Source organism: Anas platyrhynchos, chromosome 5 (genome assembly GCF_047663525.1).
Source record: "Anas platyrhynchos isolate ZD024472 breed Pekin duck chromosome 5, IASCAAS_PekinDuck_T2T, whole genome shotgun sequence".
In the NCBI taxonomy this organism is placed as follows: Eukaryota; Metazoa; Chordata; class Aves; order Anseriformes; family Anatidae; genus Anas; species Anas platyrhynchos.
The window spans coordinates 10462490-10484430 of NC_092591.1; the positions used below are offsets into that span (position 1 = coordinate 10462490).

General features: G+C 37.0%; 1 protein-coding gene across 8 annotated transcripts in view; it reads left to right on the forward strand.

Moving 5' to 3' along the window:
* PPP1R13B (protein phosphatase 1 regulatory subunit 13B) overlaps positions 1-21876 on the forward strand; it is a 70432-nt gene extending 48556 nt beyond the window's left edge. For 4 of the 8 annotated variants that reach the window (XM_027458032.3, XM_013108868.5, XM_013108866.5 and 1 more), the window contains 14 exons: positions 4560-4661; positions 5442-5616; positions 5975-6171; positions 7503-7667; positions 8434-8614; positions 10385-10540; positions 12819-12988; positions 13844-14345; positions 14826-15595; positions 17183-17320; positions 17412-17545; positions 18266-18432; positions 19286-19485; positions 20348-21876. In XM_027458032.3, the coding sequence (XP_027313833.3) occupies positions 4560-4661; positions 5442-5616; positions 5975-6171; positions 7503-7667; positions 8434-8614; positions 10385-10540; positions 12819-12988; positions 13844-14345; positions 14826-15595; positions 17183-17320; positions 17412-17545; positions 18266-18432; positions 19286-19485; positions 20348-20389 (3099 nt within the window). In that variant the 3' untranslated portion in view covers positions 20390-21876. The remainder of the gene's footprint in view (positions 1-4559; positions 4662-5441; positions 5617-5974; positions 6172-7502; positions 7668-8433; positions 8615-10384; positions 10541-12818; positions 12989-13843; positions 14346-14825; positions 15596-17182; positions 17321-17411; positions 17546-18265; positions 18433-19285; positions 19486-20347) is intronic. The other 4 variants (XM_072038243.1, XM_013108870.5, XM_013108867.5 and 1 more) reach the window with 3 other exon arrangements.
* The last annotated feature ends 65 nt before the right edge of the window (positions 21877-21941 follow it).

Sequence of the window (21941 nt, forward strand, 5' to 3'; positions counted from 1 at the left end):
TATAATGTAGTTATTTTAAGTGGAAAGGTCATACACTGGTATTCAGTGAGGTAAACGTGAAGACATTTCTCATGGGGCATTTATAAGAATGGCTAATTATAACTGTTTTCCTGTGTTCTCAACGCTTTTCCCTATATAAAAATTTTCTAGACATTGCACTTTGTAAATGGAATATTTTACTGAAGTTAACAGCTTTAAGGAGAAGCTAGTATTTATTCATCTCACAATTCTTTTTATTTCGCATAATGCAAAATGTTGCAGTACCTTTTTCAGGCATTGTAAGATACACTTTCAAATATGCTTATTTAAAGTAGTGAAAACTTTGAGCTTTTGGGTCAAACTACTTCTTGTAACTGGTGTTTTTACAAACTGGGTTCTTATAGTCATTGTGCACTGTGGGTTACAGTTTTCACTTAGGAAATCTGTAATTTTTACGAAGTAAAATGGCTTGCTTACCTTGAAAAATGCATAACCCCTGTACGCTTACTGCAACTAGAGTCTGGGTGTATATTTTAACAAGATCTCTTAGCAATGTAAACCATGTATTTCTTGGACAGCGTTAGACTGAAAAGTATTACTAGAAATAGAATGAGTTGTCAGTGTAAACTTTAACTGATCATCAAAGTAGAAAGGAGAAGAAGCATTGGGAATAACTTGCATAGGTAAAACTTGTTTCCAACTGTTTTTGAAACAGAGCATATGTGTATTGGAAAAACACTACTATTTTTTCCCATATTTTGACTTTTAAAATCAGCGATCCAGAGGGTAGACTTCAAACTGTTCTGAGTCCCTCTTAATACTTAATACCCTACAGAGTCAGAGATTTAGGTTCTTCTGATGGAAAACCATGCCAAAGAAGTCAGCAGAGCCAGAACACCTCCTGGGAGCAGCACAAGTACACACAAGTTGTTTGGCCTTATTAAAGAATGTTGTGAAGAAATCATCTATCATAAGTCATGCTAGTTAAAAAATAAATAAATACTATTAAGTTCAGTCTTTTTTTAATTACTGTGTTGACTAGCAGTTTTGAAATAGAAAAATCTGTGCTTTGTGTGGTTTTTACCTTTTGTTTCAGTTACACTACTCTATACAGCTGTATCTGTACATAAATACATAATTTTTTTTGACTGACCTTTGCACCAAAAATAATTTTAATAACTGATGACTATTAAGAGGGTTTGTAATTTCCAGTAAGAATTAAAATTCTGCTCCATAATCTATTATACAGAAAATCTTCAAAGAAGGACAATAACTCTCTGTAATTAAATTTTAGTCTGACATGTCTATATTGTACATTTAAGATGCAACAACTTTAAAAGTTAGCGTTCCCAATCTGGCTTGTTTTAGTGACTGATCTTGAGATGTATTCAATAATTACATGGAGAAACATGAAACACTAATTGGAGCTCAAGTGTACAAAAAAAAAAAGGCAATCTATTTTAAAACAAATATTTTCCTTTCCTGACTGAAGCTTAAAGAATCAGTTTCATATTATGCATTGGTTGGAGAAATGATATTTGAGCAATTTGTAGGAATATGAAACAAGACACTCAGAGTGGCTGAAATACTTGGTGTCGACAATATTTTAGAGGAGAATTTTACTTTGCCTAGAGTGAAGCACAGGCATTGTAGGGGATCTTGTCAGATGGGATCACAACAAAACTGTGTTGGAAGTCACTGGAGTGGGCCCAGAAAAGTAGAGCAGCTTTCCTCTGGGATCAGGCTTGATCTGATTTAAAATCTGGTACTTCCTTGATTGGTGTGGGGAATGTGTTTAGTGGGATTTCTTATTTTTTTCCTAATCTATAAAACTTTTAGACTACATTCTACTTTGTAAGCACTCATTCAACACACTTCTATTCTCAGTATATCCAAAACTTCTAATTCTTTTTGCTTTTTCAGCAGTGATGTACTGTAAGGGGTATAGGAAATCACATAATTTCAGCGTGGCTTACTAATAGTAATTGTCATGTAGTTTGGTGAAGATACTCCATTGTTTATTCAAGTATTGCAGTGTGGTAGTCTGGCTTTTGTGTTGATCCATCACCTGACTGAATTACGTGTAAAATACCTTCCAACAAATGTTGGACTGCTGTGAACTTTCAGCTTTTGGGCATAATTTTTCAAAGGCTGCTATTCTCTTTCAGGAAAAAAATGTGCAATCCAAAGCCTGTGGCTTTTTTTTTTATTTCCTTCTTTCTGTCTTCCCTTCAGTAGCAAAGCAGGTATTTGCAAGTGTCAGCTTCTGGAATTTGTCTTGTTAAACTGCAGTCTTTCCTGTGATTGCATAGCAGGGAAAAAAGGGTTGAATTGAAGTAATTTAATGTAGAGATTTAAATTACTTATTTTTGGTGGCAAAACTATGAATATACTGAAACAGGATATTCATCTTTGGAAACACACAATACACACAGATTGTCACAGAATTGTATACATTTTAATAATTTTCATAATTGCCTCTGTACCCTGACTTCTGTAAATGCGTTAGTTTTGAAATGCAAAAAGGGTGACAAAACCCCACTCCTGTCTATGAGTTATTCAGTACAAGGCCTTAAACACTTATAATTTAGACCAAAGATTTCTATTTTTATAGCAATTGCTAGCTGCCCTTCTTGTTCCTACCATGGAGCTTTTAAATAATGGGATTCTTTGCCATCTCTGTATTTGCCAGCCTTAGAGTAGAATTCCCATCTCCTTTTAGCTGTGCTAAAGCTTTTTGTGTGTATTGTATATGTATAAAGTCTGTTTATAGAAAAGGGGAAAAGATTGTATTAAAGCCCCGAATAGGAAGTTGCTGTAGCATTACTATTACAATAAAGCACTGATGGGAAGAAATTTGGAGAAATTGTTCCGTAGGTCCGGTGCCCCCCTGGTTGAGCAGCTGGGGCACAGTTACTAATACTGCAGCACTGTTACCTGCACTACCCTTGCCATGGAATAATGCAGGCCTGTAGCACACACACTGGACTGTCACCTCCTTCACCCTTTTTCTTCATCCCTTGTGATCTATTGCTGTGTGGTTGACCTCTAAACAAAGCTGGCTTTGCTTCTCCACCAGAGTTCAGATTTGCCAGTGCTAAATTTTCATCTAGCTTTTTTCCCCCCCATAATTTTTGTCTTTCTCCAAAGCGTGCTTTGGTAACAAAAGAGGTGTCATTGATAATAAAGATTTCTTTCCTTTTTTTTAAACCACAAAGTATATATTGTGGTGAAAAGTGAAAGTAGAACAGCAAGCCCTGCTGTGGAACAACTTTTATTTGAAATCTTCCTGTGGTGCTTTCAGCAACATTTCTTGTCTAGGATTATTGCCGTTCTGCTCAGTCTGTCAGACTGAGATCAGCAGCTAAATAAATCCTGACATCTTTAAATAAAAGCCATACAGAGTTTTGTTTTGTCTTTTTTTCCCCTGGAGGGAGGGGAGAAAGCTTCTCCACATGACACTGGTTCTTCACTTTGAGAGAGGTGGATTTGGGGTTGGGGTCTTCTCTTCATTCAGAGTTCACACAGTCATGGCTAATTAATTATCCAAAGTGGATCACCTTTACTCCACTTCACTTTGCACAGACTGTTTTTCACAGGTTCTGATCTTAAATGCTTCAGTCTGCCCAGAGAAGCTGTGGGTGCCCCATCCCTGGAAGTGCCCAAGGCCAGGCTGGATGGGGCTTTAGACAGCCTGATCTGCTGGGAGGTGTCCCTGCCCATGGCAGGGGGTTGGAACTGGGTGGGCTTTAAGGTCCCTTCCAACCCATTGGGATTCCATGACATTTCACAGTCTTGGTATGTGAGCTTAGTGACAACCTCTTTTAACGGTTCTCGTGTGTACTTGTCCTGCACAATGTAAATAATGCTAAACAACAGAATCATCTATGTTGGAGGAGGCCTCCAAGATCACTGAGTTGAGCCTCTGACCTAACGCCAATAAGTCTTCTACTAAACTGTTATCACTGAGCTCTACATCTAAATGTCTTTTAAAGACCTGTGGGGATGGTGACTCAACCACTTCCCTGGGCAGCCCATTCTGATGCCTAACAACCCTTCCAGTGAAAAAGTTCTTCCTAATATCCAGCCTAAACCTCCCCTGGTGCAACTTTAGCCCATTCCCCCTCGTACTGCTAATTCAAGCTGCCAAGGTACCTACACTGAAAGTGTTAGCAAAGGGAAGAAGCTTCAGCTTCCAGTTCCTGCTTAATATTCCTGCTTGCATGTCTACTATTGTGTGTGTTATATCAGCAGTGGATGCCAATTCTACAGAACATCTTAAGAAAGCAAATTTAAATGTAGCATGAGGTCTCTTTTATCCTCTTTGTTTTGTCTCTTAGTGTTCCTCTCTTTCATCTGCTTTTCCCCTTCTTGCTTTTTCTGTCACTGGTATGTGCGTGAACTGTGTCCTTTCTTTATACTTTGGTCTGTCTTCCTCTCTAACAGCTATCCATCATTTTTCTTCTTCTAAGGACTGGGGAAGGAGTGTTAGCCTTCCTCTGACAAGTGGGGATTTAGTTTCTAACATCAGAGCATTCCATGTACATCACCACGTTGATGTAACGTTTTGTGATCTACAGGTTGGGAATCCACGTGTTGAGCTCACTCTCTCCGAACTTCAAGACATGGCAGCCCGACAACAGCAGCAGATTGAAAATCAGCAGCAAATGTTGGTTGCTAAGGTAATAATTAGCAGCAAACAAAATACAGGGATTGTAATAAATACAAATTTCTGTCAGTGTGTGCAAATGTGGGTTTTAGGGGTACAGATCAATGCACCCAAGTCACTTCAAATAAGCTTAAGTGGTTAAAGAAGCAACAGTTGTGTGTCTTTATAAAAACATTGCTAGTTTTTTTCTCTTTTGTGAGGCCCACTTTGTTATCTATAATAGACCACCCACGGCTCTGTGTTCATATATACTAGCTCATTCACTTCGATATAGTAACAGTGATGTGAGATGAGAATGTGCCCGTTTCAAATATATTCATCTATTATATTTCTGAAGTCTGAGGTGTGACAATCTAAATAGAGTGGGTTTAATGTTTTTGACTTTGTTCTTGGTGTTATAAAATACAGTACGCATGGGATGCTTGGAGTATGGTAGGAAAAGTATTAACAGCAGCAGAAGCCAAATGCCAGAAGGAGGGTTTGACTGATAGGCTTGATTCTTCAAGCAATACATGGTTTCACAAATATGTAAAATTGATGTTTGGTCTAAAATTTTGAATTTCTTACCATAAATTTAACAAATTTGTTTTAAAGAGGTATTTTTTTCCTTAGGAGGACAAGTGTATGTTTTAACTAGATACAAGTTTTTCTGATTGCTGGGAAGAAAATAAGCTTAAACAAACCCCAAAACAAACAAAACCAAAAACCAGTGATCATAGAGATAGGCTTTACTAAATCAACTTTTTCTATAACTACAAGGGTAACAAGTACCTTTTGTCTTTTATTTTGTTAGGAACAACGTTTGCGTTACCTGAAGCAGCAAGAACGTCGTCAGCAGCAGTCTGTTTCAGAGAGTGAAAAGCTTCAAAAACTTAAAGAACGTGTTGAAACCCAGGAGACAAAGTTGAAAAAAATCCGTGCCATGAGAGGACAAGTGGATTATAGCAAGATCATGAATGGCAATCTGTGTATGTGGAATTTCTAAGTATACTATTCAATTTTATTTGCCGTTCACTGTATATCTGGCAAATAATGTCATACACTGTAACAGGATTTCACATAGAATATTTATTTGTCATACAACGGTTGCCAGAAATTTCTAGGAAATTTATACATGGTGTAATTTATTATCTATTTTTATACAGTCATAAGTAATTAGAGTATCTGTTGTAAATGTTAACAATTCCTGATGCATTATAAGTAGTTTATTATGCGTATGAATACACCAGGTTTAAAACTAGTACGTTATTCTTAGCAATACCCGTAAAATTAAAAATTATCAGTATCTCCTGCACTTGTTTATTATTGTTATCTTGTTAATTTTAGCAACTGAAATTGAGCATATAAGTGCCATGTTCCAGGAGAAGCAGCAGGAGCTACAGGCTGCAGTATTAAAAGTGGATCAACTTACTCAGCAACTGGAAGACTTACGGAAGGGGAAGCTGAATGGGTTTCAGTCTTACAATGGACAAGTAACAGGACCTGCAGCAGTAGAATTAAAAAAATTGTATCAGGAGCTACAGGTAAAATATTGAGAAATACAGTTTAAATGACAGTTGAAATAAGCCATATTACTGCCTTTATGGGTGGACACTTTGTTCTGTGATCTCATAAAATTGAAATATCAGAATGTCAATGCAAGTGTCCTCTTAAAACAGGATTTCATTAGCTTTCAAAACTATTTCTGTTGTTGCTCATACATATAATGGGGCAAAGTGTGAAAGTGTTCTGAAGGGCATTTCTGAGCAGTATGGAAGATACTGAATGTGCACAAAGTACTTGTAATCTCTCTCCAAAAGAAAATTTCGTTTCAGTGCCTTTCTGATTTGCAAAGAACTGGATATAGCATACTCCCTTAGATTTTGTCTTAGCTTGGAGACGTGACTGGGCAGCAAATAAGAGTAATTTTAAAATATATTGTGAAAATATAGCTATGAGGAGAATGTAAATAAACAGAAACATATAGGAGGTATCATTTTAAGAAAATAATCAAAATTATAAGCTGAGCTATATTCACTGCACTATTCAGTATGCTATACAGCATACTAATGTAGCTACACTATATTCGTATGTTATTCACTGTACCACTCACTATCTTACATCTTTATCCAAAAATATTGGTACATCTGAAGAGTAGCTTTCACATCAGTAATTAACTATTCCATTCACATTGGAATTTTGTCCAGTTTTTGTTTAAAATTTACAGTATACTTAAGAATACTTAATGTGTCAGGACGTCATAGTTGATTTAAACTATAAAGGTAATCAGTCTCCGTATTTACTGGAAACCTGCTGTGAAGGCTTCAGTTTAATCCCCATGCAGAGAAAAAGCTGATATCCAGATCGGGTGCTAGCAGTTCAGTTAACTTCCCTTCCAGGCATCAAGAACTTGTGTGGAAGTGGAAACAGAATTAAGAGCATAATGTCTTGTGCAAGTTTGATATCACTTATTATTATTTAGTTTCCATGATATTAAAACTTCCATTGTGGTTAAATGTAACTTTTAACAAGTGTTTTCTAGGAAACATTTCATTTTGGAACTGCTTTATGAAATGTATTTTTGCCTAATTCTTTAGTCCACTTGGTATAAATGGGATTCATGCTACATGCTTACGAGGTGTCCAATAGCTTAGCAAAAGATAGCATGTCCTAATGTTTTCTTTATAACAGTTAGTTGTTCATGGTAATTTGACAGGCTGTGTGGAAGCATACAATCAGATGTCAGAACATGGCTGATCCATGTTGCATCATTTATTTATTTTTTTAACAACATGTTAAAAACAACCTTGGCAAAGACAAAATGAAGTAACTGTCCTAACAAGTGCTGCTTTTTAATATTTTTTTCTCCTTTCAGATTCGGAACAGGCTTAATCAGGAGCAGAACTCCAAGCTTCAGCAGCAGAAAGAACTGTTAAACAAACGTAATATGGAGGTGGCCATGATGGACAAGCGAATCAATGAGCTGCGTGAACGACTATACAAGAAAAAAGTTGAGGCACGTCAAAAAGAAAACATTCCTGTAAGATAAACTATTCAAAGGGCCACACTTTAGTTTATCAGCAGCCTATTAATTCTACATAGAATGTCACTTTATTCCCAGCTGAGTAGTACAGTTACATCTAAAGAGCCCATTATAGAAGTAGTAGACTTCTTAAAATAGTTTTAAGTTTTTCCATAGATAAGAGAAAACTGCTGCTTTTTTGTGTGCGTGTTGTACACACCATACTGGATTAAAATTTATGGTATAGATTTGTAGGAAGTTTCATTATGGGCTGTTTTTTAGAGCATAAAAGCATCAAAAAGGTAGGTTTTTTGTTTGTCTTTGTTTTTCCCTGGAACAGAAAAAATGATAAAAATGTAATAAAGGGTCTGATAAAATTAGCAGATAGTTGTCTGGGACTTTGACTAGAAATCAGTAGACGTTTTGTCTGAGGACTAGAGACATCACTTATGGATTCCCCTGTGTATTCCTAGCTGGAGGTGTTGATTTCAATAAATAAATTTATTCATTTATACAAAAGGTACATTGAAAAGAGACCTTTAGCAGTAAAAGTTTTCTTCATGAAAACTATGTGCTGTGCCTGAGAAATTTAATTTTTGAGGTGTTAGTTTTAAGGAAAAAAATTGTCTTCCTAGTTCTTTTTTTTTTTTGCATAACATGGAGTAATTTATTAAAGTGAATTAGCTACAGTGCATGGTTCCAGATAACTAAATTCAGACCTCCTTTTCATGCACAAATGCCTAGATTAAATGGAAATTCACGTTTCAATTTGTCTGATTTTTAGTTGAATCGTATTAATGGAACTTCATCACCCCAATCATCTTTGAGTGCTTCAGGACGGGTGGCAGCTGTAGGACCTTACATCCAAGTTCCAAGTGCTGGCACTTACGCTGTACCAGTAGATCCAGTTAAACCACAGTCTCTCACCATTGCTTCTAGCTCAACACACGGGAGATCAAAATCTGGTAAGCACCTAAGTGTGATGATCGTTAATATATATTATTTGGAAAGGAGTAATAAGAAAAGGAATAATTGTAAGAGATCCTGTGTTGAGATAATTTCTGTAGCAGAAAAGGCATGTTTAGATGTGTTCAAGTTCACTGGACAGTACTTGCTTGGTATGAGCCATTTTCAGCTCTTTCCCATGAGTTTTTCTCAGAAGGTAGAGTATGTTTTCTTTGTGATTTTACTAGGTGGTAAAACACTAAAAGGATTACATGTTCCTTTACAGATTTTGTGAATTAACTGTTCTGTCTTAATAGCTTTTGAATTAGTTTGTGTGTTTGAATATCATAATGAAATCAACTTGGTGGCAAAAAATATTATAAACAACTGTTCATAGTATATGCACAGCAAACCAAAACTAGTGAACTAGTAAAAATAATACTACTTCCCAGAAGGAGACTAAGTAGGAGAATGCAATAAAACTATGGGAAGCTTTTGCTCCTACAGAGAGATGAGTATTTGTGGTTCTTGAAGCATTTCTAAAGTGGCATAACCTTAGCATTGATGGTGTTTACTTCTATCTGCCTTCATTAGTGAAGGAGCTGCCCCTCTAGAGTATTCTGCATAACTGAAATTGATTCCCATGTTTCCCAAAATTAATAATTCTATCTGTATTGTAAAATAGAAGACACTTTTTTAAATTTACATTGGAGACTAACAGAAGCAAGTCATGACACTTGTGCATGAAGTTTTCATTTTGGTGTAGCTCCCTTGTGTGCTCACATCTTAGCAAAATCAGAGTTCTTAATAAGTGGCTAGCTTAACGTGCATAATACAAATAAATACTGATTTATAAATACAAATAAATATACATAATAAAAATAAAAAATGCACAGTCCAATCAATCTAATCACAGGACTTGATTTAGCACGATCTTCTAGGAGAGACCTAGAAATGAGGTAAGAGATGAGACTGCTAGACCAAAGCTTCTGCAATATTCACATGCATTCCAATACTTAAAGCTGGATACGCCAGCAAAGCTTGCAACATGCTTCCAAACAGGGAGGAAAAGATTGAAGGAAAGACCATCAGAACCTCCCTATGTCTGTAGGAAAGAACAACAGGAATCCCAAAAATCCCAAAGTCAGGAAGTGAACATAAACAACAGAACTTTAAACAAACAGACAAAAAAAATCTTTGCATTTTCCAATGATATTAGTGATCTAACAATATCTTTAGTTTGATTCATAGGCTATAGAAACCCAATCACTGCTTTTATAGAAAAAAATAAGAGTATGGAAGGATTTAATTCTGAGGTGAAAAGACAGATTTGCAGCAGTTTGGGATTTGGATATGTGGATTCTTCTCCAATATATGGGACAGTTCATAACTTTTAAGTTCACAAACCAGAAATAATTCACTGTTCTATAAGTCTTAATGTTACTAGAAACACATCCATACTTCTGGACTGACCTCACAAGGTTTTAAGATCTATGAATGAGAGCTCTTTGATTTTTATAAAAGTACTTATTCTACCTTAGGACTGACTTTGTATTTATTACTTTGAGCATACTTGAAAGAAGTCCAGTAAGATAGATTTATTTTAGGAGAATTTTATGTGCTCCCTGGAAGAAATAAAAATGGGATTTTTTTCAACTGTCATGCTTTTGTTTCTCATTATCTGTGTGTTCCTGTTCTAATTTCTCCATTGTCATTGTTTTAATTTTTCCACTACTTTTTTTTTTCTTTCTTTTTCTGTGTAACTGGATCTGCCTTGGTGTGTCCGATAGAAACAGACTGGGGGTGTGTGAAAAAATCTCCAGACACCTGGAAGGTTTCTGATTTAGACATAATAGCGGATCCTATTCTGTCACCTCCCACTTCTCTTCAGTCTGCTGTTCACAATGTCATCCGTCTGGCACCTACTCTATTTGACACCCAGCACTGTGAGTCCGTAGAAGATACTTGGCTAGCTAAGAACTCAGTTTTTAATATGGTCATCTGAGCTCTTGCATACAGATGCATATTAAACAGCATCTTTAGAACTTGTGTTGTGGGCTGGTATGTAGTAGATGCTGTTGAGATATAAAATTGTTTAGAAATTGCTTTTCGCATTTGAAGTAAATGGATTTGTGGCAAATTCATCCTTAGAGTATTGCAATGGCATTCTAGGGATGAATTTTCTTCACTGAAAAAAAATTGAGAATTATTATTAGAAAATTTGTGGTAAGCACCAAAGGATGTTCTAGTCTATCTCGGAGTAGATAGATGTATATATACACATTTAGCTTGAGTTATTTTGTGTGAAAGTTTGAGAGTTTCTGTTTTGCACTGGCCCCAGAGGTGGGATAAAAGCTCACCTTGTCCAAGTCAATAGCAAGAATCTTGCTGACTTCAGCAGGACAAAAATGCTATACTTGGCTTACACCTCAGTTGCTGCAGCAAGTATCATGGATCCAGACCTACAATAATCTTTAGGTAAAATCAGAGAAAATACACAGGAACTTGTGTGTCTATGTCACTGTCTTATTTATGTAAATACAAATCTGGTTGGGGGGAGTTGAAATGCACTGGGTGTTGGGTAGTCTTACAGGCAGGTAGACAAGAGGGTACATTTGGAAGAGAAAATGAATCCAGCTGGTTGAAGTGGCTGTGGGGTGGCTGAGAGTCAAACCCAAGGCAGAAGGAAGATGCTGCGTGGTTGCCTCCTGTGAGCACCTGGTGCCATACCCTGCAGTTGGGGATCGCAACAGCAGCTTAGTTAAGTGCATGAGATCCACCTTGGGTTGTGGCAGTACATGAAAGGTGTGCTCATACAAAGTGCGTGACAGTTGCCAGTCTGCCAGACTGTCATATGAAGGACGAGAAGATGGGAGCAGTTACACTCTGTTACAGAAGTAGAATGAAACAGAAGTGAAGAGGAGAGAGGGTCTGGATTTAAAAAGGAGGAGGCTCGTGTAGAAAGTAGTGGGGAAGTTAAATTCAATGTAATTAAAATATTTTTATGTACCTTGTTCTTAGGCTGTCATCTATACTAGACAGAGGATGGCATAAAATCCTAGCAATAGTCTTGCTGATTCTATTTTGTAGGGGCTTAAGAGTGAAACGAAACAGGAAACATTGCCATTAAATGCCTGGTTGTTATTTGATTTTATTTTTTTTTTACTATGGGCTGTTGCTGTGGGTTTACTATGGGGTCGAGAAATCTCAGTTAATCTCCTCCCCCCATTTAGTTGCCATGGCCTAGTAAAATGTTACATGTCATCTTTACTAAATGCCCTACTAAGTTAACTGCAGGCGATAGGGAAGGAGAAATGATCTCTGGTCACCCTAGAGACATCTAAAGTTTGATCTGTTAAAAGCAGATTTAAGCCTTAGAATCTAGCCAAGGATCTGTATAGTTACTGTAAGCCAGATCTAATTATAAGGTGATTTAAACTCTCTCACTTGGGGAACAGAAAGTAAATAGTCTGTTGCAGTTAATAAAGTAACGTATCAAACCATCTAGGATTCGTTAAGGATTTGTTGCCGCAGTTTACATGCAGCTGTGCATGATTTTTTTTCATGCAATGAAGATAAAAGTCCATGACTTGTATTTTGGCACTGTGACTCCTTGTTGTCAGCTGACTTTATATGTTTCTTTAAAATTAAATCTCTGAGGCAATGCTGATCAGGTGAGTATGTAGAGGAAAAAACAAAAGGTAAGTTAAGAGCCACATCCAGTAAAGGAATGCAGGCTTTTGTTCTACCACATTCTTAAAATGAGTTTTACTTCCTGTTATGAGTCAATGAGCCCACTAACAATAGGTTAAATTTGGAGTAAGTCCACACAGAGACGTAGATTTAACGTGTGTCATAATTTGACAGTGTTCCTGGAGAGTACCAAAGGAAATACGCTTAAGTGTTTCTGTAAAGACTTCTTCTCTGAACTTAACTTTGCCTTTTAATAGTAAAATGTGCAACACTCAAAGCAAAATTTTAACAATCTTTTTTCTATAGGAATTTGTGGTACAATTCAAATGTCAAAGACTAACAAACAGCATGTTATATATACAGTGATTGGGCTTTGGGTATTGATTTCTGAATCAAACATAGCACTTCATCTGATTTCTGGAATCAACTTAATCCTGTTGTAATCTAACCTGTTCCATTTCGCGTGTTGTTATTGCTTGTTTACAATGGTGGTATGGATTATTTTAAATAGTGTTTTCATCTGTTTTCAAGCTAATGATGGAAATTGGCCATTACTTAAGCAGAGCTCAGCCCCTGTGGTAAAACCCCCTCAGATCTCCAACACAGACTGGAAAGAATCAAGCATGGACACTGCTTTAAAACAAGGAACTATATCCAGCCAACCTTTGCCAACTTCAGTATTAGGAAGTACTGATAAGCTGGTGGGTTTACTCTGCGGTGCATTTTTAGATCTGTTTTGCTGAAATTATGAACCTTTGGCTGCCACAGCCAAACTTGCTTCAGATATCTACACTTTTTTTATTTCTCTGCTTATAAGTATTTAAAATGTCACAAGTGAAATTACCTTTGTATCCCTTCCCCCCTTTTCCTTTGTATTCTTAGCAGATTACAATTGATGGATTTTTTTTTCAGCCTAAGCAGTTTGTTGATAGAACGTTCTGTTCTTTCACATATCCGGTTTCCCCTTTTCTCCCCATTTGTTTGTCCTAATCCTCTTCCCCACCTTCCTATTTTTCCAATTCACATCTTTGTTACTGTTTTTCCTTGGTGTGAATTACCACTTCTCAACATGCTCTTTCTCTTGGAAAAAAAATTAAAAAAAAAAATGAAAAAACCTAAATCCATCCTCCAGTGAGTCCACTGGTGGTGTCTGCGCTGTTGTTCTTGTACTTCATGAATTCTTTAACACTATAATCTTTAAAGAATAATGGCCTTGTCTTTAAATTGTTTTGGCAAACTGTCACTGCTATTACATTATACACTATCAATAACCAAATAGATACTGAGGTCCAGAACCTAGATCTGGTCATTAAGGCTTTGAAAGTACTCAAATAGTTCTGGATTCATCTTAATTTATTATAGCTGAAGATGCTTCTAAACAGTAGGTCTTGGTGGTAAATTCAGGTAGAATCGTGTAGTGGTTAAGGAAGACATTAATTATACTAACTCCTTTACTGTCACAGAAGATTATTAGTCTGTTCTGTTGAATGCAGAATATTCTTGCTCACAAGTATTTTATTTAATGAAGTTTTATACTTTTTTTTGTTCTTACACAGGGCCTTGACCTGGGGAAAGTGCCACCAACAATTCCTGGTGTAAGCAAGCAGTTACCTCAAAACTATGGGACCTATCCAAGCCCGGTTCCCTTAGGAACAGGTTCTACAAATTCTCTAGAAAGAAGGAAGGATGGAAGCCTGCCCAGACCCGGAACAAGTATAACAAATCGGCAAAGACCTGTTCCGCTCCCGCTGCCAAGCAATGTGCATCAACCCAGCTCTTCACAGCAGATTCAGCAGCGGATTTCTGTACCTCCCAGCCCCACGTATCAGCCTTCTGGCCCCCCCTTGTTCCCAGGAGGAGATGGCAGGCCAGAACTGCCTTTAACTGTGGCCATCAGACCTTTTCTAGCTGATAAAGGATCAAGACCTCAGTCTCCCAGAAAAGGGCCACAGACAGTGAACTCCAGTTCCATCTACTCAATGTATCTTCAACAAGCAACACCACCAAAGAATTATCAGCAAGCTGTATATAATACCTTAAATAAGTCAGTAAAAGCAGGTAGAATATACGTTATTTTTTTTGTCCTTTGAAATAGACTATTAAAATCTATTCATTAGGCTTAGTTTATGTATCAATATAAATGACATCTTGTTTGAGAAGCCTCTCTAAATCTGTGAGAAAAGTTTTGTTTGCTTTTTTGTCTGTAGGATGGCAGCAGAATGATCCTATTTCTTTTGGGGGTGATAAGTAAGCATACGTTCAGTTGCCTTTTATTTAAAACAAGATAGGAGTAGAACAATACAGTCTGGATGCTCCATCTATGCTTTATAAGTAAGTTGAAAAAAATTGGGCATAGAGAGTTGGTGGTTGCCATCGCCAACAGGTGAGTACTTATTTTTGTTTTGATGGATTCCAACATAATTATTTTCTGTACTAGTGTCAACCAAGTAGCAACGAAGACATCTGGTTTATTTGCAAATATTTTATTACATATTTTGAGAATAGTTCTTCACTGTTTTCCATTGTTTTTTCCTTCAGTTTATGGAAAGCCTGTCTTACAATCTGGTTCAACTTCGCCCTCGCCGCTGCCATTCCTTCATGGTTCTTTGCCTGCCCAGACCCCTTCACAGCCACAATCTCAGCCTCAGACTGAGGTCTCTGAAAAAGATCAAGAGCTGGAAAACGCTCCACCACCCAGTGAAAACAGCAATGTGGAAAACATTCCTCGTCCTCTCAGTCCTACAAAGCTCACACCTATTGTGCACTCACCCCTGCGATATCAAAGCGATGCTGACCTGGAAGCTCTGAGGAGAAAATTGGCCAATGCTCCTCGGCCACTAAAGAAGCGTAGTTCTATCACGGAACCAGAAGGCCCAAGTGGACCAAATATACAAAAATTGTTGTATCAGCGCTTTAATACTCTTGCTGGAGGAATAGAAAGTGCTCCTTTCTATCAGCCAAGCAATCCCCAGGACTTCATAGGCATCTTAGCAGATGTTGATAACGGTAACGCCAGTACCAATGGCAACATTGAGGAACCCATCTCCGTGCAACCTATAGTTCCTGTTCCTGATGAGCCACCCCCTCCTTCATCAGATGCCAATGATAATGAATTACCTTCTCCTGCTACTGAGGAACTGATCAGCACTGAAACCACAAATCAAACACCTGAGACAACTGAAGACAACAACAACAATCTCGCTATAGTTCCTTCTACTGAAGAGTCATCCAGTCCCACACCTGAGGTCAGTTCTCCAGTAGAAGATGAAGTTCCTTTGCAACCTGCTCTCCCTCCTCCAGTTCCTCCAGTAAGTAACTAAAAGACAAATTTTGAACTATGGAATTAGCTGCGTGTTAAGCTTACCCTCTTCCAGTTATGCTTAAGGTTAAATGGTATGCTTGCATTATGGGTTTTGATACTAAAATAATAATATAAAAAAAAAGTGACTCCAATGAATGATCTAATGGAATAGCTTCTTTAGTAGTGGAGCTGTTTAATAAGGAAAAAAGACACAGACAACAGGAGGTTGTGTATGTAATTTAGGTTGTAGAACTTCTGGGATATACTGTTGTTGTAGAAGCTCTGTTGTATCTGAGATATCATGAAAAATAACTTTTCATTTCCCCAGGACTACAAAGATAACTGTTTATATGAACCTATGAATTGCAGTGGAGATTTTTAATTTGCATACAAGCTGAAAAGCTATTCTGGGAGAAATGCATTCCTTTACCCCCCTCTCAGTAGAGAGAGGTGAGACTAGGGCTGACAAAACTAACAGAAACACAGCTGACTTGTTTTAGCAGAAATGTTTTTCTAAGGGATTTGTCTCAATTTGAATTGCTTTCCAAGTCCGCATCCAGCACCAAAGTCTTTTAAATACTAGTTGCCTTTGTCAATACCAAAATCTACAGCATATGGAGAATTGAAGGTGGGGAGCAAAACGAATTTTATTCTTAGTTGTTAACATGACTCATTTAACACTGATTTCAAAACATATCTCTATTTCTTGACTCACCTAGAGTTATCATAGATTCTTTAGCAGAAACCTTGCCATCCTCTTACGATTTGACTGCAGTGTGCACAGGGCTTTTTGTGTGCATTTTCCAGGACAAGTGAACCAGGATACTTCTGGAAGAATGGAGTATGTTAGCAACAGATATTACTCATATCTTGGGAGGCTTATTTTCCAAACCGAAATAGCCATGCTAAACAGGGGCGTAAATGAGAACAGACCTTGTGATGATACAGACTAAACACATTCTGGAAAGCTCTAATTAATAGTAGATTTTATTTTTCTGCAAAGCGGCAAAGACATGAATGATGCAGAATATTCTCAAACACATTTAAATGTGCTTTGGATCTTGAGGATGTTTCTTCTGATCACACCACCTAGAATGTTACATAAAATAGCCTTATGGACTTTTTCTCACAGCAAGTCTTTTTGGTACTGACCTACAGCTGACAATTTAACTAATTCAAGGCAGAAATTCCCGAGTAGAAACCAATTCTCATGTTTAATTTTCACGCTTTCTAGTCTAAGCTAAAGTAGTGACACAGTCTCAGACTATCTGCCAGAGACATACTCAGCTCATATTAGACACAACTAAGATTGTGGTGCTCAAAAGCCGTTGGCTTAATGAATACTTTTGTCCCTTGTACTTGTTATCTTTAAATAGGAGCCTCTAGATTATATCAGCATGCTTTCTCATTTTAAACTGAGTAAGTTACAGCAAGGTACCGAGTATTTTATTAATAGACTGTAATAGAAGTATTTGCATAGTTCTTACGGCCATCCAAGGCAAATGGAATTCCTCATCTACATAAAAAGTAATGAATGTTTTTTTAACACCTCTGCAACCTGAAGTAATGCCTTTAAACCTGCATTTCCACCCAGACCAAACGTACCAACCTGAAGAAACCTAACTCAGAAAGAACAGGCCATGGTTTGCGAGTGAAGTTCAATCCATTGGCTCTTCTCCTAGATGCTTCCTTGGAGGGAGAATTTGATCTTGTACAAAGAATCATATATGAGGTGAGCTTCTAAGCAAATGCAACCTCTTTCAAATATTAAAAAAAAAAAAAAAGAAAAAAAAAAGTGCTGAACTGTTTTATATTTTCAATAGGTTGATGATCCCAGCAAGCCCAATGATGAAGGAATTACACCTTTGCATAACGCAGTGTGTGCTGGCCATCACCACATTGTGAAGTTTCTCCTTGATTTTGGGGTAAACGTAAATGCAGCAGATAGCGATGGGTGGTAAGTAATAAGATTTTTAACTTAGCATCTAGAAAAACACTATTTTGTTGCAAATCCAAAATGGAGTGGAGACCTGTTTGCGGAACAATTTCCTTCCCCGTTTCTCCCAGTAAATGAGCACTTCCTAATCTCCAGATGGTGACAAACTCAAATGTAGAGCTCCAGGATATTTAACCCACGTGCGATCACCCTTGAATCATAAATTATACTGTATTATGTTTTTACCTTTTAGGTGCATTTCGTGTTTACATGCTGAAGTAATTTAAATAATGAGCGACAAAAGTTTATGCTTCATTTTTATGTAACCCATCCACAGATTGTGTTTCTGAAGAATAGGTCTAGCCTTCCAAGTAGATGTAGCACTTGTAAACAGTTTGGAGATAGGAAACCATGCTATGCCAAGCACTTGTTCCCCCACCTTATTTTATAATTCAAATTCCCTCATATTGAAAAAGATCCTTTTATGTCCAGCAGTCCTGCAAGCTATGAAAATTGCTATTTTTGTTAACATCTATTTTAGAATGTTTGGCTTTACTGGAGTCAGGTAAGCGTTGGAATCCACTCCAGGTTGTTCAGCAGGTTTAGAACAATGCATATATACACTATAATCATAAAGAGCAACTGGCTTTAAAAATAGATGGACTAAAAGCTGTATTGCAAGAGAAAATAGGATTCCTGGAACTTTATTTTTTTGATGCCTACATGTTTGCTTTATTTCAGGACACCTTTGCATTGTGCTGCTTCTTGCAATAGTGTTCATCTGTGTAAACTACTGGTTGAATCAGGGGCAGCTATTTTTGCTTCAACTATAAGTGATATCGAAACTGCTGCAGATAAGTGTGAAGAGATGGAAGAAGGTTACATTCAGTGTTCCCAGTTCTTGTATGGTAAGCTGTGATCAGACTTTACAAACTTTTTTTTTTAGCCTTTGTAAAATTCCTCCCTTCCCTGTCACTCTGAAACATATGCTTAGGCCCTGGACTTGAGAATATTGCCCAGCATGTTTTTTCAAATATTTTTTAAAAAGTCTTTTAGTTATGTCGCTTACAATCCTTGCCTTCTTTGCTCACAGGTTCCTTCTAATGCTAATTTTTAAATATTAATTTCATTTAATTTCAAGGAAATGTTTGCAGTGGGAGGTTCTCACAGTAACAGTGAGTTGTCAAGTATCTCAATAAAGACATTAACTTCCAGATGCATAATTTTTTAGCAGATTACTTTGAGACATATTTTGCAAGAAAGTACCTCCATGGAGCAGAGAAATTTAATTTACAGAGAAAGGCTAAAAGCTTTGTTAAGGCTCTGTATACCTGACATTGTGCAGATTTACAAAAGCTTCAAGTATTACTATATATAAGATCTGTTACAGAATGTAGGCCCATGAGAAACATGCACCAGACATCTGCAAAACTATTTTCCTTATTTGAAAAAAAAAAAAAAACACACCATGGTTTCCATTGTACATATATATATATATATATTTTATATATATGAAGAAAACAACCACCACCACCAACAGCAAAAAAACCCTCATGCTCTAAATTGTTTTCAACGATTCTGCCAGATTTGATTTTATCACATAGATAAATTTCTGAAGTTGTTTCAGGAAGTGCTGAAAATTGTTCATGGAATGTTATTAATGAGACTAATATTTGGGCCTCAATGTCCACCCTAAACATCTCAGAGGGAAAAACAGGTTATTTTTACTGTTTAGTGTATTGTCTAATTTGTTGTTAACAGGAGTGCAAGAAAAGTTGGGAGTGATGAATAAAGGAGTGGTGTACGCTCTGTGGGATTACGAAGCCCAGAATAATGATGAGTTGTCATTCCATGAGGGCGATGCCATTACTATTCTGCGACGCAAGGATGACAATGAAACGGAGTGGTGGTGGGCCCGCCTCAATGATAAAGAAGGCTATGTGCCTAAAAATCTTCTTGGGGTAAGTTCTAAGATACTTTCTCCTCTCTCTCTTTTTTTTTTTTTTATTTTTTTTAATTTTGAAAATAGGACCACAAGATGGATCTGTGGTCAGACTCCCTCTGTGCACCATCTGAACGCTCCACTATTAAGCAGTGCAAAGCAGAGTATCCTTATTCTGTTTGGCCTCTATTACTGAAAACAGAAAGGAGAGGCTACAATTAAGAGACTAGTCCTACACTTATTAAATAAGTTATTACAGCCTAATATATACTAAGTATAGTAAGATTTACTTCCCTTGGTTAAAAGATAAGGCCCCTGTGCAAAGTACAGTGGCTTTATTAGGCAGCTGTAGGCTTTAGCCCAAAAGTTTAGAAAGGTTTTTAATACCTGGCACAAGGTAAGCAATATATTTATACAACTTTAAAATGGGAAGAAACTTTGAAGGTGACAGCTTCAGGAAAGTCATTTATGCTGTGCTCAGTCAAATGTAACACTGCTATCACAAAAGACCAGGAATGTAAGGCCTCTAAGTGGAGCAATACAGAGGACAAAATGTGTAAGAAAGCCTTATAGAGATTGAAGTAAGCTCTCTCTAGGGCTAAATGGGGAACTCTTGTACTTACGTAGATGTGTCCTGTAGCATAGTTTTGGTGCTCTTTGAAGGAGTAATTTAGCCCTTGGCTTCCCGCTGTTGCTGGTTTAACTTTTCAGAAGTAACTTAAGAACATGCTGTAGCTTAACAAGCAGAAACGCATCTCACACCCATAAAACGCTTCATATCACTCAGTTCTTTTAAGTACCCTTTGGTTGTAATTAAATTTGTTTATATTCAAACTGGTATCAACCATGCAAAGCCTAATATTTTCATTTTGTTTTTACAGTTATATCCACGAATAAAACCTAGACAGCGAACCCTTGCTTGATTTCAGTCATACAACAGTGCAATACCTTGATGGTAACTGGAAACTTAAAACATACACTGGAGCCATTGTTTTTGATCATTTCACATGGAGAAATAAAACTATGATATTTAGTTTTAATGGTGCTTTCTCTTGTTAAATGGACAGCATCCAAGATTTTCCAGATCTGCAGTTTGTAAATGAAGATTGTTTTATGTGACCCACCACTGATGAGGAGAGCGGTATCTCCACTACCTACAGTGTTCTACCAACTGTTGTCTAAAGCAGTGTATTAAGTTAAAGTTCCGTGGTAGGAGCTTTCTTGTGTTAAGTGTTCAGAGGTGTCATTTGCGAAGTGCAGATACGCTGTCCAGTTTGCTCCAACCCCACAGTAACTGTCCCACGTCAGGATTTTGGATATTTTGTTCAATACCAGTGAATGTTGAGTTCTCTCATTGCTGATCAGCTTTTTGGGTTCTAGGACACAAAATCTTCACCTATTACATGCATAAGTACATAGTCACCAAAGCTTTATGAAGGCTAGGATTTTAAGTGTTAACGTGCTTACATACTTAAATCCTAGTCTAGAAAACCCCAACAAAAGCTTTACATAGTCTAGCATCTAGTATTATTTGCATTTAGACTCAAGCTAGAAAACTAACCAAACAAACAGCATTTGTACGCTTCTCAAAGCCCCTAAGGAATAGGTCACTTGGTGTTATATTTTCTTATTATTCAGCCTACAGCACCAGTGTTACCTCTACTAATGTAAAGGTTCCCCTACTAACCACTGCAGTTTGTCCATTCAGGACAGAACAATTATAGTGAACTTGCAGCAGCTTAAGGGATTTGTATGTCTGCATGGATGAAAGTGCAATAGTTGAGAAAGGTAAGAGTCAGGTAAGAGTTATATTGTATAATTTGAAGTCTGCCCAGGTCAGTCTAAAAGAAAATATGAAGGACTGAATAGAAGTAGAAAGTGAGGTGTGTAGATGCTAAGTCGAGGAGAAGAAAGAAATGAGGTATAGAGAGGGATTTAAGAAAGGCAATATGTAATTTTTAAGGACAGTTTCTGTGGTTCTTGGCAGCCTACATCTGTTGCCAAGGCAAGTTATGCAATAATCTATTCCACTACATTGTAGTTTCAAGCAAAAAAAAAAAAAAAAAGCACTTCACTGGAATTTTAATTGTACATGATTTTATATACCAAAAGTATATTTTGAATTTCCCATTATAAGTTGTAGCCATATTTCTTGTAATTTTCTCCCATTAAACAGTATGCAATTTAATTAATTCTTCATGTACAAGTTCTGTGTATAATTTATATATCCATTTCTGCAGTGCTGTAACTTGCTTTTACCACAGATTAGCGTTAACTGTATATATTGTGGTGAAAAGTGAAAGGGTATTATTGTTGAAGAATTTGCTACATGAATGTGATGATTTCAAGAGCCTATGATACACTAATTCAGAGAACATGTAAATGTGCACAATAAAGTACTGCTAAGGCATGGCTGCATTCTCCTGTTTGTTAATAGCAACTGTAGACATGCCATTGGTCATAGTCTACATAAAA